The 18,798-nt window shown below is 43.7% G+C and overlaps 1 protein-coding gene across 1 annotated transcript; it reads right to left on the bottom strand.

Annotated features, from left to right (window-relative positions):
- Window positions 1-228: 228 nt before the first annotated feature.
- LOC131446196 (inactive tyrosine-protein kinase PRAG1) lies at window positions 229-18,369 on the bottom strand. The gene is made up of 6 exons (XM_058617288.1): window positions 18,100-18,369; window positions 14,557-14,895; window positions 12,712-14,453; window positions 6,160-6,305; window positions 3,725-4,485; window positions 229-2,772 (listed from the first exon to the last, which is right to left on the bottom strand). The coding sequence occupies exons 2-6, from the start codon at window positions 14,818-14,820 to the stop codon at window positions 1,636-1,638; spliced, it is 4,050 nt and encodes a 1,349-aa protein (XP_058473271.1). The 5' UTR covers window positions 14,821-14,895; window positions 18,100-18,369; the 3' UTR covers window positions 229-1,635.
- Between the last annotated feature and the right edge of the window lie 429 nt (window positions 18,370-18,798).

Here is an 18,798-nt window from a genome sequence, read left to right as displayed (position 1 = left end):
AAAAATAAGCAAAATAAAAAAAAAAAGAAATGAAATGTATGATGATAATGGGGCGGGACTAGTTAAGCTTTGCTTCTCCCGCTTTCCCTTTCGGTTATGTATATTGTGTGAACTGCAATGTTATGTGATGAGTGATCTAAATGTCATGACCGAAATAAATAAATAAATAAATAAATAAATAAATAAAATGGATGCGTACAAGACAGGAAATAACCAAACACAGGATGGTACTGTGAGAAAATATATGCACAGTTTATTGATAGATGCAAATAAGTGAGGCAAACAAAAGAATTCAAATAACTAATGTATTAGTTGTGAGATCAGGCAGTTTCTTTTTCTCTTCAATAGGAGAAACATGAGTGATGGACGTGGCCCTGCAAGCAGGCGCTGTGATTCTTGTCACTCTGGACGTTTAGGAAATGATAGTTTGCTGGAGATAAAATGCAGCCTACATGGCACATGGAAGGGGAAAAAAATACAGGGCAAGCTGATGCTGTGCCAAAAAAAGCAAAACTTCAAGAATCCACATATGAAAATAAATGTAGAAATTCCAGTGACTACTACAGGATAACAAATGATATCATAAATATTTTTGTTTTAACTGCTGCTCATATTCATGGCTTTGTAAGACCTGCTTGGGCTCATTTTCTTTCTCATATCATCTACAAATATCTGTACAAAGTTGATTTTAGAGCCGTCTGTGAAAGGCCAGTTTCACCAAAGACAATAATCAATACTATTTACATTTGACGTCTGAGTCACTGTAACATAAACAAGGAACAAAAGGCACCCCGACGAATGTCAAAAACATTTAAATATACAGTAAAAGTAAGCACGAGGGGGAAAAAAAACGGGTGTCATCCATTTAGTGGAAGCAATCAAAGCGTCAAAGACTATTTTGCCAAATGAATTCACACAAAGTTGCGTTAGACGGTACGGATTAGCATCAAACAATACAGAGTCCATTTATGTTGCAGTGCTGTCGAACAAAGCCTGAGGTAACACACATTTACAGAACATTGCCTTGATTATTCCAACTAATAAACCAGTATCTGGAGGAACAGGCATTATCTGTGGTACAACACTTTGAAGTCAGCTAGTGACCTCATTTTTATTACCACAATAGGCAAAGAAAACAAAAAATGAGCTGCACATTTATACAAGACACAGCAACGACTTACAAAGCTACGGTTATGAAGTTTTAGCCTGTTCTCAGTGGTAAAATATCTCAGTTGACTGAATAAATACACAAAATACAGTGTCAATTAAGAAACTTTGGTAAGTACGTTATCATGAAAATTGTCCATATTCTTGCCCTTCTGGCCTTGTATTTAACAGCATCGCTGGCACAAAATCATTCTGGTTTCTGTGTGAGAGTGTTTTTGCAGTTTCTTCCATGTCTGTGACAGTATTCGGGTCATTTCTTCACCAAGTTTGACCGTCTGTGACGGGATACTGTTCACATACAGGTTCAGAGTGGACGGTTACGTTGCGGTTGCAGTAGCACAAACAGGTAGGGGGTTTTTCACCGTTACCTCCGAAGGATCACACCGTGTGGACTCGCCCATAGTGACGAGACGTTAACTTAAGCATCATTGGTCTTTCTCAAACACACGGTAACCCCAGTGTAAGCTGCTACTTTAGTGAGTAAAGCAACTCAGCAGTGTGGCAGAGAGACAGAGGGTGAGCTGAGGAAAAGTACTGACAGCACAACCAGTCCTCGAGCTCTGCGTTCCTCTCGGGCTCCAGTGAACGCTCGGCGAACTTCATCATCAGCAGGGCTCGTTTCACATCCAGCCAGTTGAGGAGGCCCTCGTGTCGGGATCCTCCTCCCTGTCCGTGTCTTTCCAGTTGCTGCTCCATCAGGTCCTTCCTTGGCCCCCACAACAGACTCTGCAGTATGCGTTTAGCCTCCTGAATATGGATTCGTTTAATTGGGTCGGGTTGGAGCAGGAGTTGAGCTAGCTTCTGGAGGCCGGCTGAGTAGAGGGAGACAGAGGGGATGTGGGGCAGTTCCTCACAACGGTAGTCCTGTTCCTTAAGTGCTGGACTCACTTCAAATGGGTTAGGTTGGTGGAGGAGCTCGTAGATCAAGATTCCGGTCTGGAACTCGTCAAATTTGCGGTACTGGGCAGCCGACACGATCTCAGGCGCCAGCCTGGCGTGGTCACGTTTGAAACGGGAGTCCACGCCAGTTGAGGCAGCGTCCTCAGAGGAGCGACGTTTGGCCTTGGCAAAGTTGCTGATGAGGAGCCGGGGAAGGTGGCGCTGATTGTCTACACTATTGGCATTGTTGTCATTGTGGATATGTTGGGGGAACTGGGAAGGCCTGCGTTGATGAGGCACCAGCAACAAGTTCTCAAGGCAGAGGTCACGATGAGTAACCCCATGCTCCTTCAAGTGCTCCAGGCCATTGCATAGCTGCAGGAGAAGGAAGCAAACTCGGCGTTCGTAGACTTCCGGCTGAGTTTTATGGAATGCCGCCCACTCCCGGGCAAAGTCAGCTGCTGTCTGCTGGGGGATCTCAGAGGTGATGACCACCACTCGCTCGCGCTCAGCCTGTTGACCTGGTGCTGACTTGGGCGGCTGAGGCATGGAGGAAACTGCCGTGGTGCGAACTGATACTTCATCAGAGGGCAACATGCTTTGGGGGACACAAGCAATGAAGTGTCCGCAGTCCTGCTGGAGGTTGAAGTGGGGAGGTATGGTCTGCTGTACTGACAAACCATAGAGTTGGCTCTGTTTGGCCTCCATGGATGGACTCTTACAGATCTGTAGAGGCATAAACACAAAGGACAGTGGGAGGATGTTGTGAAGGAAAGGAGAGGAAAGGGACAGAGAGGGGGGAGGGGAGGGGTTCCACACAGAAAGGGAAGGAAGAGGGAGCCAGAAATGCTTGTCAGTGAGGTTTCGAGGTCAATGCCAAGTCAGAGAAATCGTAACGGTATACAGGACTTGAATCCACTTTTACGGGGTTTATATTATTAACTCGTGTCCAAGATGACTGCATTTTGTGTTTGTGTAAGACAATAGGGTTTTGTCTGGACGTAAATCCTGCCTGGAATGCAAAGATTAATCAAACCTTGAGATATTAAGCAAGAATGTGGGCACCCGGCAGGCAGTGGCACTTTTTGGGACAAAGGTCAGTGAGAATGAATCCCCACCCTTCGTTTCTAAGTGACTGTTTACTCGACATGCCTTGAAGGTTTGTGCGGTAGTGGGACCATCCCATCTGAATCACTCACTGATTCTTATCTCCTCATTCTATCCTTGGTCACATCCCTTTCTAACGGGGTGGTTTACAACACCCATCACCCCCCTGTGCAAACTGTTCTTTAGACAACAGAAAAAAATTACGTGATCCACGGGGTGATCCACAAATTGCTCACTTGACAACAGAGACAGCCGGCCAACTGCCAGCCCACTGTTTACAATCTCTCATTTATTATGTTCTGAACTCGGTGTTCCAAATGAAGGCCATCCAAGAAGGGATCCCAGGGTTCAAATATGAGCTACTCCTAAAGATTATTCCACCCCTTAAAATGTATTAAAGATTTAAAACAGAATGACACATCATGTGAATGTAAATTAGGAATATTTAACAGATTTCAGGGGAAACTTGTTAGTGTTTCCCTTGAGCATTTTAGTTATAATACTTAGGAGAGTGGTAGGAGACTGTGGCAGAGCCCAATGCAAAACATACATGTTGAAATTCTGAGATTACCTTTACAGCATAGGCGTTGCTGTGGTCCAAGGCACATGCAGCAGAGTAGTACACGGCATCTCCTGAATTGCAGCTTGGCTTGTTAGATGTAAGTCTGAACAGAGACCAGTTGCTCTCCTCAAACCTCAGTGGGTTCTTCTGCGAGCGGGTGAAGTGATCCTCACATTTAAGCGCTAAGCGCCGGAGAGACTCTGCGTATAGGCCTCCCAGTTTGGAGTACACTCCCTCTCTGCTGTCAATGTTACTCAGGAGAGTCTGCAGCTGCAGGCTGGAGCCCATATTTGGTGCTGGGCCCGTTTCTGAGGCTGAGAAGGGCACGCTGAGCTGAGGAGAAGAGGAGCAGGTGATGCTGCTTCGACAGTGGACGCCAAGACGCCCGTGAGTCTTCAGCGGCTCATCCAGTGTCCGGGACCTCGAGGACCTGCCCGGCGGCACATGACAACACTCCAGAGATTCATTGGAGGAGAAAATGGGCCGTGGATCAACAGGGCTGGACGGTAAACTGGAGCGGGAGCCAACCTCAGCAGACCGACACACATTGGTCTCTGAGCCAGTGAATGGAAGGCGCGGGTAGGCTCGGACGAAGGGCTTTCCGTTTGTGCTGTCGGGAGCCGACACAGTGCGGTTGACCATTTTTTTCTCTGGTAGAGGTGGCGGCAGGTTACTGTTGAGGCTGGGTGGGTGAGGGGATCCTGGAGCTGAGGCCACTGGACTTTTGTCAAATGGAGAGGAACAAGACCGTCGAGTAACATCCCGGGAATCTAAAAAAAAAAAAGAGAGAACAAAAATGAGATCAGCCTCTTTACAGAAGGAAAAACCTTTGCATATGTTGTTGTGATAGAGAGAAAGTTATATTGTCCATAAAGCCAACTCGCACATGTGAACTTTGAAATTAGAAGCACAAAGATACAGACATAGATAGTGTCAGCGATTTACTTTTCTCTGTCTTTAAGGATTCACACCATAAATCCAGTATGTTTGTCGCTGTCCTTGTGAGTGAACTTCCCTTACCACACAAACAGTGCCCATAGACCCACATATTCCTCTGTGCCATCTGAGAATCCTCTGTCCCAATCTACTGCTTAGCCTTGTGCAAACACATACGTACTGTACCTCTTCTCCTCAGAAGCGCTGGAAAGTTCCACAATCCAGTGTTCCGTCTCACATTAAAAACATCATCCACCCAATTATGATCCATTTGTCGATTACAGACTAAAAGCTGAAACGTTACCATTCACTAGTACAGGCGGATACTGAGATAACTGTGTGGTGCAGCCTTCAATAACTGCTTTTACAGTGGGAGGACGACTGTGTCAAGGAAAAAAATGTACTCCGTAGGATGTAGCCAAGCCCTTTTTTCCCTCATTATCATACTCCATAATTATCTCTTCAAACAACATTACGCAGGAAGTTACAGCAGTTACAAGTATCTAAGTGTCACAGGGGTTTAAAGCCAATGCATTAGGTATCATGTCAAACTGTAGTCTGTTGCCACGCGAAATGGAAACAATCTGTAAATATGCACTTAACTAAAGACGAAGAGAAGAGAAGAGATAAGCAGTCATCCTGCTGCTATGAAACCATGCTGTACTCCTATTCCTCTTTTTTTCTGTTGTTCAGTTTCAGACACAGCACACCGTAAAAAGTGTCTGAGCAACTAACTGGGCAACATATTGATTTACATGAATAGTGTCACATGAGAAAAGGTATCATCTTTAGATAGATAGATAAAATATTTCTAGTTTTAAAGGCTTCTTCAGCACTGATATTGAGGCAGTTAGTCAACTGTTATGTTATTTAATACATTAAACATTGATTCAAATTGACATAACTTTTATAAAAGAAAAGGCAGTCAATAAAAAATCTTATTCAATGTTAAATCTGAATTTGACATATTTATATATTATTATATTTCATTGTTTTTACACATGTAAATATCCTTTAATAAACAAGAGCCATAAGTAGTACAGCCAGAAGTACATCAGATATCATCTCAAATTAAAGTAATTGTTCTTTAAAGGTAGATATTATATTTAATCCTGTACATTGAAGTCTATATAAGTATACATGTATAAACTGTCTGTTTTTAAAGCTACAAAAACACAACAAAAAAGTGGTTATACTTATGTATAGTTTTTACGATGTATTGTCAAACCTCTAAAAAGAAAATGTTTCATGATCTCAGACAAACAACCTGTGTCCAGTTTTAAAGCAAGATAAATCAATATAAATCTTTCATATCGGGACATATACTGAAAGAAACACATAAGCTATATCACCCGACTCTACATCTGTAGGTTCCACAGTGACTCAGATAAATAGACCTGTTGCCCTGATTTCCCAACGTATACATAGGCCATTAAAAGCGTAGACGTACAGTGCGAGTGTTTTGAATGAACCTGGCCAACAAATACCACAATGTGAGCTGTACTTACCAGAGTCGGCAGTCAGGTTGTCAGTGGACGCAGTGGGGAGGCTGGAACTGCCCAGGCCCCACAGAGAAGAAGTAGTACTGTCTTCTGACTTGTGTTGGCTGCAGCGATCTAGCTCTATGTTGCTGCCACTCATCTTACCGGACACCCTGTGAGAGACAGAAGATAAATAATTAACCCTCTGTGTGCAGTATATTTCTTCAGTCTGCCCGCCCGAGTGCGTGTCTCAACTTTAGTGTCGGTTCGTTGCAGCTTCACGTCATATATAAATGTTCACATGTTTATAAATGTGGAAGCGCTTCACTTCCCCTCGATGTTGTCTTATCTGCGCCACCATGCTTCGCTAATAAGTCCACGAGACTCAGCATGTTGTTTGATTTACAATGACAAACAAGTGCAGCTGGGATTATTTTCACTTCCTTATTAGATTGCACACAACGTGATTCACTGATTCACTGACTTATAACTGCAACAAACCCTGGTAAGACACCAAGAGTCCAACAGTCTTGCTTAGTTTTCCTTTTCTGTTGACAGTTACGTGCCTCAAGTACACCACAGGTGGTTTCTAAGCCTTTGAGTAAGACGTTACAAGTTCATGTCGTATGGAATTTTCCTACATTTCCAAAGATTCCCCGGAGTTGAATGCTTTAAAGACACACAACAACCTTGAATGAGAGCAATGGGAAACATGTCTCTAGTCTAAATTAACAGCAGTAGAGGGAAAACAAAATGACTCCATTGTAGTCAGACATGCAGTAATAATCGTGTCAGGTCACTGCAGCAAAAATCCTCTGTATGATACGAATGAGGAAAAGTTGCATTTTTATTCCTAGGAAAGACAATCTTTTATTTTCTATGATGCAAATCATGTTCATTGTTTTCTCAAGAGTTATACAATCCATCTTTATCAAAAAAAATTCCTTTTCATTCACTAGACAGACGCTCTGCTCCACCGAAATGGCCACTTAAACCAATGAATGCTGTGCATGAGTAGACTATCTAATCAAGGTGACCAATTAGGCTGAGTGACAGCCGTTCACTTGTCTCATTATACCTGCTAATGGCTCGGCGAAACATGCTCCCATCCCATCCCTTCATCTCCCTTTCCCTTCTTCCAGCACAAAATGACTCCTCTGTCCATTTATCTGCTGGCCCCTGACTTCAATTCCACCATAAATCAGCAGAACAAACAGATAAGGAGGAGAAAGGAGAGAAGCAAAGGAAGGAGAAAAAAAAGGTTAGGGTATTCCCTGCGGACACTCAGGGGAAGGATCCGCTATCATTAACAGACAAAAGAGACGTGATGAAAGGCAGTGGAAATGCTGAGGCAGAGGAGAAATTGTAAAGGCTGCAGGGATTATTATGAGCCTGTGAACATGAACGCGCACCTGTGCAAGTCTCACAGTCTCTACGTGATTTGTGTCCAAAACATGAGATTATTTTCCGTGGTGAAATAATGGCGTCACTGCACATGTCCTTTGGGAGGATGTGCGCGCGGCAAAATATGCATTTCGATTACACGGCACACGAGACAATCCTCTTTTCACTGAATAGGGTTACGTCTGTGAACGTAGAAACATGAAAGAACCTCAAATAATCCTGCACACAAAGTGATTTGTTTTATAACACGACAGATGGAAGACCAAGAATGAAAAACATCAATAAATGCCTACGAAAAATGTCAGAAGTAAATTCGACTGCTCAGAATATCCAGTTTTGATGGAATAAATACCTGTTGCCCCTCCCCAACACTGCGCTGCTGCTGCTGTATACACACAGATCAGTTGGGCCTGAATAGTATTGCCCGACACGACCCCACAGAGGTCCAACAGAGGCTGAACAATAACTTCAACAACAAAATCAGCATACGTTATGGACTGCAGCTTTATAATAACCATCTCAAACAGTAAACTGATTCATCGCTTGATAGTTGCATGAATACAAGCGTAAACGTTATCTTGACAGTCACTATCAAAACTAAAGATTTCGCCTTCACACAGTAAGAAGATCATCACCTCATCATCACCCGCGCTCAGTTCTAGCCTAAACACCTCTTCATAAACATCTTGATTGCCCGTCTCCGTCGACGAAATGATTTCCTTTTCCTTTGAAACAAAGGCTACGTGAGACGCCACGTTTACCCCAGTAAACACCGTCCTGCCAGACGAGGTTGTGTCCTGCGTTCAGCCCGGCAACAAGGGCCGGACAGATTTAGAATGTAAACAATCATGCGACAGCAAGTAACACACATGGATCGCGTTTGCCATCCTAAGCGTGTGTGTGTGTGTGTGTGGTATTAATAAAGCTGTGTCAGAGGAGCTGGGCAGTTTTTAAAGCGAGGAATCGTACTGGGGTTACAGCTTACGAGCAAACCGTGTCAAATGAGACACAAACTGAACTGCAGTTGTTGTTGTTGTCGTTGTCGTTGACCAGGCTCACACAACTGGTTTCAATTATGTAAGTATATATACATACATACATATATGTGTATACATATATAGGTATATATAAGTATAAGTATAAGTATCATGAACACATCATGTACAATGTAATGCAATCCACTTCAAGAGTCAAGCAACTAATATACAGTACACAGTTGTGTTTAAAATGATTTAAATGAGACTGAGAGAAACTGATTTAATGTAGTGCACTTGCACTGGAAAAGGACAACATCCTAAGTGGCATCTTTTAAGCCTCACAAAGATTATTTATTGCATTAAACTACATTTTACCATGCATGATATCCAACATAATATTTGTTACAGTTTAGTGCAGAGAAGAAAAATAGAATAGAAAGAAAAATTTGTGCAGTCATATAAATCAAAGATCCATGAATGTTTGACGGGTTTTTTTTCATCTCTTGCCTCCTGCTCCAGCCTTGTTCTGCTATCTTCTTCTTCTGTCATCCCATAGTCATAGCAACTCATTTTCATTTTGAACCCCTTTTTGTCAAAGCCAGTAAATCACGTCTGCAAATCCCTTCTCATCCTCTCATCATGCACGGCAGCGCTTACATTTCTATTCACAGGTATACTCATCAATGTCTCCTCCTCTGCTCATATATTTCCTCTCTATAGCTTTTGTGCCAAAGACAGCATAAGAAAAGAAAGTTGCCACGCGTGCCTACCTCATGCTGGACAGGCAGAGGTCCTTGTCGGGCTGGCGGGCACACATTGCCCCTGGATCACACCGGTGGCTCTCTAAAGCCTCGCCGTGTGTAGTAACACAACCCTGGTTATATGCGAGTCATACGTGTATTTAAAGTCTGTCTCAGCAGGAAAAAGCAACAGCACCCATTAGAGATGCACGAAATGAAAGCACCCACACCTCGTACCAAGCAATCACTCATTGACCTGGCAGTTCAATTTAGAGCAGTGTGAGGTCTGTCAGATGGCAACAAGATGCTGTGTGTTCTGCTGCACAGAGGGAGTCGGGGGGGGGCTCTGTGGAGGGAGGGGCGGCACTATTGTCTTGGAACCGTCATTTGGAAAGAAAAGAGAAAGGAACGACAGTTCACACCCAAACGGTACTTGATGGACTTGGATCGACATGGCCGATCTATAAATTCTACTTCTACTGGTGGCAGCTGACTGCCAGACTGGGACAGTTTGGGAGTTGCCGGGGGCAACAATCTGTTGTAAAGCCCCTCTCTTTGGCAAACTCCACTGACCAATTGACATGCCTTTCCTGTTTAAGGGGAGATAACTCACACATGCACAAATAAACACATCCACATTAATACAATCTATTTCAACTAAGGTTTTTCACAACGTGTGTAATAATTTGTCTAATAATCTAATAGTGACAGAGCAGCATTACAACTAACAGTGGACTCCTCCACTCACCCCTCTCTTCTCCCAAGTGTGTCAGAGAGCTACGGATGCCTTTGCATACCAAAAAGGAGGCCATTGTTATGCATTGCTCAGTAAGCTTCAGCTCCAAAACACAAATTGCACACTGGCTGTTTTGTCAATTTGGGCTGCTGTAGAAACATGTCGGGAGACACTTGTCTAAAGTAAATATAAAAGGTTTATTCTTAAAAAAAAACAAAACCTAATTATTTTAATTTGAAATCTATACAAAAATACTTTTTTTCCCCGTATATTACCTTACCTCTTCGATTTGTATCACATATAATCATCCATACCAAAGGTCAAATGACCATTTCCATACACTGGCTATAAACATACACAACCGGAAGCTGCTTTAAAAAAGGAACAGGGCTGCTGGCAGTTCAAGTAGGTACTAACAAGACCACGTCAGGAAGCAAATGTTGATGTCTGGATCTGTGTTGACAAAAGTCTCCGTTTCTGCATGCCCTTTTCTAACTAAAACAGGATCATCAGCATAAAGTCTCAGTTCAAAAGGTTAGGAAACTATACAGCGGTATGGATGCCACATGTAAATAAAGCAAGCAGCATGTGTGTAGTTTAGCCTTAGGCTGATCCAGCACACAATAATGTATGTTGACCTGTTGGTATTTTTCACTGTGATCAAAGGCTTTGAACGTCACATTTTAAGCCATCTGTTGCTGTTAAATGACTAAGCACTGCTTCTAAGAGAGCACGTAACACGTTTACATGTGGTGTTTTGTCTTAGGACGTTTCGGTTCGGCTCTGCAGGCCATTTTTAGATTTGGTTTTCCTTCGGCACGATAGCGCATGCTTGGTGCCCGGAGACACTTGCTGATTTAACACTCTGAACCCACTGATAAACTTGGAACACCAGAAAGCCACAACTGTCGCCGACTGGCCTGAGGCGTGTTCCCACATGTGTCTCAACAAGGTGTATTTTTATCAGAGTAGAATGTTGGCAATGTCATAACAGGAGAGATGGTTTCCTTACTAGAATTACCACAAACATACGGGCCCGGGAAATGTGATCAGCGCAATCTGTGTTTTTGACGGTAAAACAGTCACACTTGGCCTTTGCTGACTCCACAGAGTGACGACTGCGCCGAAGAACATATGCTTGTCCTGAGGAAGCGACAGTTGTGTATTACGCCTCATCCTGCCGCCCCAGACAAAGCAAAGTTTATTCTGAGAGATCATTTGATGCTCTAATAACTGCAACACAAGGCCTCTTCTCTGTTTCTACTTTGGGTAGCTGACTCAGACGGTGTGTGTGTGTGTGTGTGTGTGTATTCTTAGCCTCCTGCAGACTCAGGTTAAGGCATGTGTGCAAATTCTGCTTATTCGACATGTAGGCTGTGTCGACTGGAAGCCGTATGTACAGTAGGTCACGATAGTGAAAGTCTTGAACAAAGGTGAATCTTTATCATCCTGCATAATCTCTAAGTGGTCGCATGATTTACTCAGCCTTGAACGTCCATGTAACGCAACTATATGTAAACATAAAGATCATACAGCACAAAGGCAACTGTCCATATGCGTCCAAACTCTAATAGCAGTTTAGTCCCAGTGTAACAATATCAATAAACAAATCTGTCCATTGTGCTGCAGCCATAACAAATTTACAGTAACACAGAGGGCAGCTATTTAATGGACCCATTTTACGTGTTAATTAGAATTGAAAAAAGTCACATTACAAGCATGAATGGAACAAGGCCCGCATTGAGAAATACGTCTGAGCAGTTTGAATGATCACAAGGCGCAAGAATGGAGGCTGATTCAAGGCTTAATAATGATGCTCTGAAAGGAGAAGGCACAGTAAGAGTCACACAAATGGCTGCAGTAAAACGCATGTGTGTGCAGCACTGGAGGCCATACACTGTTGGTTAAAGAGTATTTATTTTTTATACATAGCTATATGCATTTATATATAGGTCCCACCAGAGAAGAAAATCCATACATGCTTTTAGTCTTAGTGTGTCGTGTAAGTGGTAAATTATGTAATATACTGAAACCACAGTGTCATGACTGAATTACAGATCCCTTAGTTTTAATGCAAGTCCAAGTTAGACGTATGTGATAGTGTACTGATAGTGGATGTGGATGTGAAGATAGTGCATGTGCTATAATTGTACGCTCAAGTTTGATACGCTCATACAATTCATCCTACAGCAACAACAATGCATACTGGTGTGTAATTAAACCTGCACTAAACCTTTTTTTTTTTAACATCGCTGCCCAACTGTAAACAATATTTAAGACCAACTCTTCATCAGGGTGACTGCTGTATTCTCTGTCCTCTGCCCATTGAGCATAAACGGTTTCATGAATAATGTATAATAGGGTGGAAAATAACATATGAACAGAGGGGTTTTTTTTGTGACTGATAGTTTTTGTCTGCACTTACAGTAAAACAGTATTTATAATCTACCTGAAATTTTTGAAACACAAAGAAGCAACATTTTGACCGTTAGTTGTGAATGTGAGCTAAATACTGAATGACTTGGTGTGTATTGGTCCATTGGTGTTACAGCACAACACCTTGGGCTCTGCTTACATTCAGTTGACATTCTGTCAATTCTTCTGACAGCTCACTGACACCATAATCAAGTCAAATAATAAAGTAGTACTGGTGTTTTGGTCTGATGACGGGATAATAAATGAATGTTTAAATGCAAGACAAAAAGTACTTTGTTGTTCTTACCTGTGCAGTTTCTTTGGTGGGGGAGGCGGTGGATTGGCCTCATTATTCACAGTCCCTTTCCCTGCTGTCAGCAACTCTGATGAGCCACCATGCAATGGTTGCTTGGCTGGCATGCTCCCGTTATGCTTGTCTTCTTCCTCTGCACCGATGCCTTCAGTTTCCCCTTGGCAGGCACCATTGTTGGGGGCAGACGGGGGGGCCGTGCCTGGCTCCGTCATCGGAGGGGGGCTGCTGTGGGCCTTCCAGTCCCTGGCCTCTTTCCAGACAGTGGCACCATTGACCAGGCCTGTCACCCGAGTTGTCCTTGGATTGCCGGTTAGCTTCTTCTTCTCAACTTTTTTCTGCTCTCTCTCCTCATCTTCCTCCTCTTCCTCAATACGGCATTTCCATGCAGAACTGTGGTGGTTTGACTTGTGCCAGCGTTCAGATGCCGCACTCTGGTGTTCTGTATGAACCTTGAAGTGGCCCTCTTGAGCAGAAACAAGGAAAAGCATGGGGAGCTCCGGCAGAGGGACAGGAGATGAGAAAGATGATGAGAGGCTGGAGGTGCCCAGTTTGGGGAGTTCAGGAAGAGGGACTGGAGAAGACATGGATGGTGTGAGGCTGGAGGTGCCCAGTTTGGGGGAGCGGATGTTCCTCTTTGGTGGAATTGGTGGACTAGACTGAGGCTTGGGGTGGAGGGATGAGGTTGGGCTGGCATCTGTGTTTAGAGAGGGTGAACTGTGGCTGGGACTAGGCCAGCAGAAGGCTGGGCTACTGGTGTCCTTACGTGCTGGAGGGCTAAAATGGCACTGGGTGCTGACAGCCGAGTCTGGGCTGCTCAGGTAGAAAGTCCTGTTGTTTTTTTCTGTATGAGCAGCCATTACAGTGATAGTGGCCCGTTGACTCTCTGCTGAGAGCTCAGGCTCAGAGCAGGACGAGTTGTTATTCTGGTTTGGGGACTCGGGATGGAGTTGCACTTTATTTCCTTGCGGCCTGCGCTTTTTCTTGGTGCTCTCTGCGTAAATGGGTTCTGAGTCTGGCCGTCCATTGGGTGAACTGGGAGATGACTGTGGGCTACCTGTGGCTGGGGGGCTTTGTGGGCTCTCTGACCTGATATGTTTTCCTCCTGACCCCTCTGCCCCAGGAAGTGAATCTGTACTACTACGATAAGAACAAGAGGAGTCTGATAGGCTGGTCTGTTTTGACAGGATGGGAGCAGACTGTAGGGCTGGAGGGGGGCTGTGTCTACTGGTCTCCACACTCAAAGTTGTTTTGGGGAAAGTGGTACAAGGGCTGGAGGTCTTATTGATAAGAGTAGCAGTACTCCCACTGCTCATACCATTACAATGACGTGTGGCAGGGCCAGAAGGAACAGCGTTCACCAAAGGTATCTCCGCAGATACCTGATGGGCTTCCTGATAGTTTGTCTTGGTGGTCATACTAATTCCATTGTAAGTGCTCTTGTTTCTGATAGCAGTCATGCTACTCTGGTGTCTTTGGTTATCTCCATTGGCATTTTTCTTAAAACCTCTACCCTCCTCCTGGGTTACAAAGATATTGCCAATGATCATGGAGTCTTTGGGCAGGATATTGGGGGACAAGGGACTTAACGAAAAGGATTTGTTGTAGTCCATCTTGGTTTCAGGACTCTGAGGGAGAGCATCTCTATGGGCCTTGTTGCAGCCATTGCAGCCATTATTATCAATATACAAGGAGAGCTTCTTCAGGCCCAAACATTCAACTGGGCTCTTTGTGTTTTCCTGTGACATATAAACATGAGCAAACATTAAAAACAGATAGAGATATCAGACAAAAAGACATGCAAATGTTTGATACAGGATAGACAAAATTTCAGAAACTCACCTGCTCTATGTTCATGTTGACATCAGTCGACTCATTGGTGTCAAGACTCATCATAGTGGGTTTGACAGCGATGGTTGGCTTGCTGTAGGGTGAAGGTGTTGTTACTCCAGCATCTTCATCACCTCCCGGATTGCTCTTCAAACAAGCGACTGGCACGCTGCCACCCAGGCCGCTGCCAGTCTTGTGCGCACTAAGTGGGTGGAAGCAATTCTTACAAGAGCCGGGTTTCCACACGTGTTCTGCAAAGTCGCCACACGCTGACATCTTTAGTTTGCTAAATCTGGTTTGGTCAGAAGTGGTTGAGGAAGGATCTGGCAGATATGGGATGAACTCTCATGGCTGAGCCACAGACAGTTGCAACGTCACAAGGTGTTGGTCACATGGCAATATGCAAAACAAAGGAAAAAGAAGAATGAGGTACATTGTTAAGAGAATAGAGCTTCTGAATCTCATAATCACACTATGATTAATGCAAATGTCCCAATTATCTAGTTTTTTTTCCCTTTACAACTAACTGTTCTATTAACTATACCTATTAACTATTCCGATTAGAAAGAAACCACACTTCCTAGAGGTGAAGCAAATGTATGTACCAGATTGGTATCAAGCCTGATACTGACCATATTTGTGGATTTGATTTAAACTGGATTTTAATACAGGTTCCTTGCCAGTTTCTCATGGAAGTTCGTGTTTTCACAATTTATTCAGTCACTCCAAGCTGCTTACAGTTTATTACTTCAGCAAACTCAAGTCCAAGCTGACAAGTGTCTCTAAGCTCAAAGAAAGCCTATTTAAGTGTCATTTGTGGATGTAACTTAAGAAGAGCTGGTGTGTGCTGTGCTACTTGTTCCCATGGCCTCCTAAATTAGAGGGTATGTGGTTTCTGTTCAACCAAAGGCTCAGCCGGTGTGAGCCTGGTGACATAAAAGCCCTTAAGGGTCCACTGCAGCCCCCGACACACTGGAAGAAGAGAGAGGAGCCTCAAGCATCCTGGAGGTCGGAATGTTAGGAATGTCTTCAGTCTCACCAGGGTGAATCTCACACCAACAACAACCTCCCTTCCCCCTTCCACACACACACACACACACACACACACACACACACACAGGCACATGCATGCACACACCTCCTTTTTCTGCCTTTTCGTCTGCTGTTTAACTGGACTGATGGTGAGAAGATCAACAACATTTCAGAGGGATCATTTGTTTCCTTACATCTGGGTGTCCCTCCCTGTGTTCTTTACACAGCTTTAATTGCCTCTCAACAAGGTGCTGCATTGACACACAGCAACATTAGCTCACTATCTAGACCCATTATCTTGGAAAAGAAATGAGGACGTAGGGGAGACCAATTACTCCCCTAAGACAATGAGTGGTCTGTAAATATATGCAGCAGTAATATTAATATGACACCAGACATTCTTTTGGTCCTGGTAATTTCTCATATGTATTTATTGGCTAAAGATGCCAGTGCAACAGATAAGGAATGCTTGAGACTTCAATGGTTTGTAATTCATGGCTCCAGTGTAACAACCTTGCCATCTACTAATCCTATAGGAATGAGGAGGTTTCCTGTCGGTGGAGATAATGTATGTTTACATATTTCTTTGTTCTGTCTGACTCAGTTTGGGCAGGAAAGCACCCACAAGTTCACTGTTTGTTTAACCGTTCCTGCGACAACAGAGGAAGCTGAGCCTTGCCTAACGTCTCATGGCATTGTGCGTGAGTCACATGAAGTGATGACTGAGCAGATGCACTGATCACTCGGCTAATAGGACTACTACTTGAGACACAACTACCAGTCAAGGACATGTCTGGGTGGGGGGGGGGATATCTGGGAAGATAAAGTAATAACAAAGGACTGTTTAGTAGTTACTGAATGGCCAGTTTAGTCCCTGGTGTTCCACTTTCCCTGCAGGGAATCACTGACAGAAACAGGAGGAGGCTCATGTGAGACATCCAACATTTTTGCACTCCGTCTGTATCCTTCAGACTGTACTGTCTCACGTTTAGGTTACCCCCAGCTTCTTGTTGACATGTTCAGCCCTGCTTGTTTGAACAGAGATAGACCCTTCTGTCTACATTCCCCACACCTTCTCAAGCTCAAGGTCCAATATTTCTCACCTGCCCTGGCAAAAACACCCACAGCCACCAAAAGTTCAACCATATGAAACTATTCAATCGCTGCCCTCGATATAAAACTCGATTATGAGAAACATCTCGTGTGAAGTCTCTAGGAAAAGCGCAAAATGGAAAACAGTTGAGGGCTGTAGATGTTTTTCTGATCTCACTTCCCATATGTAGACATTATGATTTTTGAAGCAAATTCTTCCCATGACCTCTGTACACATTCATAGTTCATTGACCACTAGATGTCTCAAAAACACACACAGGAATGATAACCCACTGTCATAAATTCTAGGGTGGCTTGCTTACCTTTAAAAAAAAACAAAACCCTGAGAGACTTGCCTTGAGCTAACATGTTGTAAGGAATGCAGTCAGGATGTAATGGTAGACTGGATGGCATTAGACTGAATATCACATACGTAGATAAAGTGAATGAGAGGAGTATTGTAGTTTAAGGTTTGAGGGCTTATCAACACTCAACAGCTGCCAAAACTGCACTTTGTCTTAAGTTTTTCTGCAGGCACAAGCTACCACCACCACCACCAGAAAACACATGCGCCCACACCACCACCACCCTTTACCACCCACCCCAGCAGCTCCCACTCTACAAGTGGAACAGCTTTCATGAAGCACAGGTCATCTGATGGTTATTATTCAGCAGCTGCAGTAACACCACATTAGTTTTTTTTTGTTATGCCAAGAGAAACCCTACACAGATTTAATTGGATGACCAAGTAAGAATAAAAAAACAAAAACAACCCTATAACAGCCTAGATTACGCTCTGATAACCAGGTCATAACAGTGTGCACACACACACACACACACACACTCTGAATACAAATTCTTTCACGAGAAACATTTGTCACGCTTGCCTAACTCACACAGTCCATTCATTCAGGGGGGACAACCTGTTTTTTTCTATTCAATGCCCGGAACAATTTTCCGCCAAAATAATAAATATAATACAATAGCTACAACAAATAAACAGAAACATTTAACCTCGTGATAAAAATATGCAACACCCTCATTTCCTCCTTAACGTGTATTATTTGACTGTCTGTCTCTTACTGGTACAATAATTGAACAAACATAGGATAAAAAAAACACCCCACGTGTCACATTATTTAGATGTGACAACTGCAGTTTTGGCAAGAGAATACAATAATACACGAGTAAACGTTTCTACGACACACTGTAGTCGAAAATAATCCTTCACGTCCTCATAATCTGTTGTAATTGGTCAATTCGCTCTATGTTGTGTCGCCTCCAGCGGCACAAAACACACACATGCAAATATTTAACGGTAACAACTTAGCTCAACCGGTGTCACTGAAACAATAGAAACCGTTTGCAACATTGTTACAACGATAAAGTAGCCAAGGTTATATGGCTGACTGTGACTGACTGACTGCTTACCTGCTCGGACTTTCTCTTCCCTGGCAACACAAACGGTCCCCAACCAGAAGCCAGACTAAATAAATAGATAATGGATCAATTGTAGTGGCCGATGTTCTAATTTCCAGTTACAGGCAAAGATGTATCCGTCACGTAGCTGCTCACACAAGCGACAGGTTAATGAGCCAGGAGAGTGTGCACTGCTGAGGCGGGTTTCTGCGGGCTCCAGCCGGGTACACAGCGCCGCCTCTGCTGCTGCTGCTGCTGCTGTTGTGTGCAGAGGTGGAGTACTGAGGCGGAGCTGAGGATCCTCTGCAGCAAGCGTAGGGGAGAGCTGCACAAGGAGGTGGGAGGAGCTCCTCACCAACCATGCAGTCTGGCTAGTGCATGGTACACACTCCCAGATTTTCATTTAAATGCTTTGGTCCTAGCAGGTATTTATCATGGTGCTTTTTTAATGATTATTTTAAAGGTCCAGTGAGTAAGGAAGGTTGGCAGACATTTAATATACAACCCATACGTTTGTATAAGTGTATAATTGGCTTTAAATAATATTAGTTTGGTTCTTGAGCCATCAAGGGTCATCATTTCCGCGTTCCATGTCCATGGATGGCTGGATTGCATTCCCACGGTTCAATTGATAGTAAACAATTGTCCGTGTCAGTCTGGTCTGTCCTTCATGTGTACTCTTTTCCGCTATACAGTCGTAGCATGACACGG

The sequence above is a fragment of the Solea solea genome, chromosome 19 (assembly GCF_958295425.1).
Source record: "Solea solea chromosome 19, fSolSol10.1, whole genome shotgun sequence".
NCBI lineage: Eukaryota > Metazoa > Chordata > Actinopteri > Pleuronectiformes > Soleidae > Solea > Solea solea.
Note: the sequence above shows the minus strand (reverse complement) of the source record. Positions and strands in the feature narration are given on the sequence as shown.

Bases quoted from the DNA above. Each gene is read 5' to 3' on its own strand.
- LOC131446196 (XM_058617288.1), bottom strand. From the start codon at position 14,820: ATGTCAGCGTGTGGCGACTTTGCAGAACACGTGTGGAAACCCGGCTCT. The intron at 14,454-14,556 runs GTGAGTTTCTGA...TATATGTCACAG, and splicing joins TCAACATGAACATAGAGCAG to GAAAACACAAAGAGCCCAGT. The intron at 6,306-12,711 runs GTAAGAACAACA...TGTCTCTCACAG, and splicing joins CCACCAAAGAAACTGCACAG to GGTGTCCGGTAAGATGAGTG.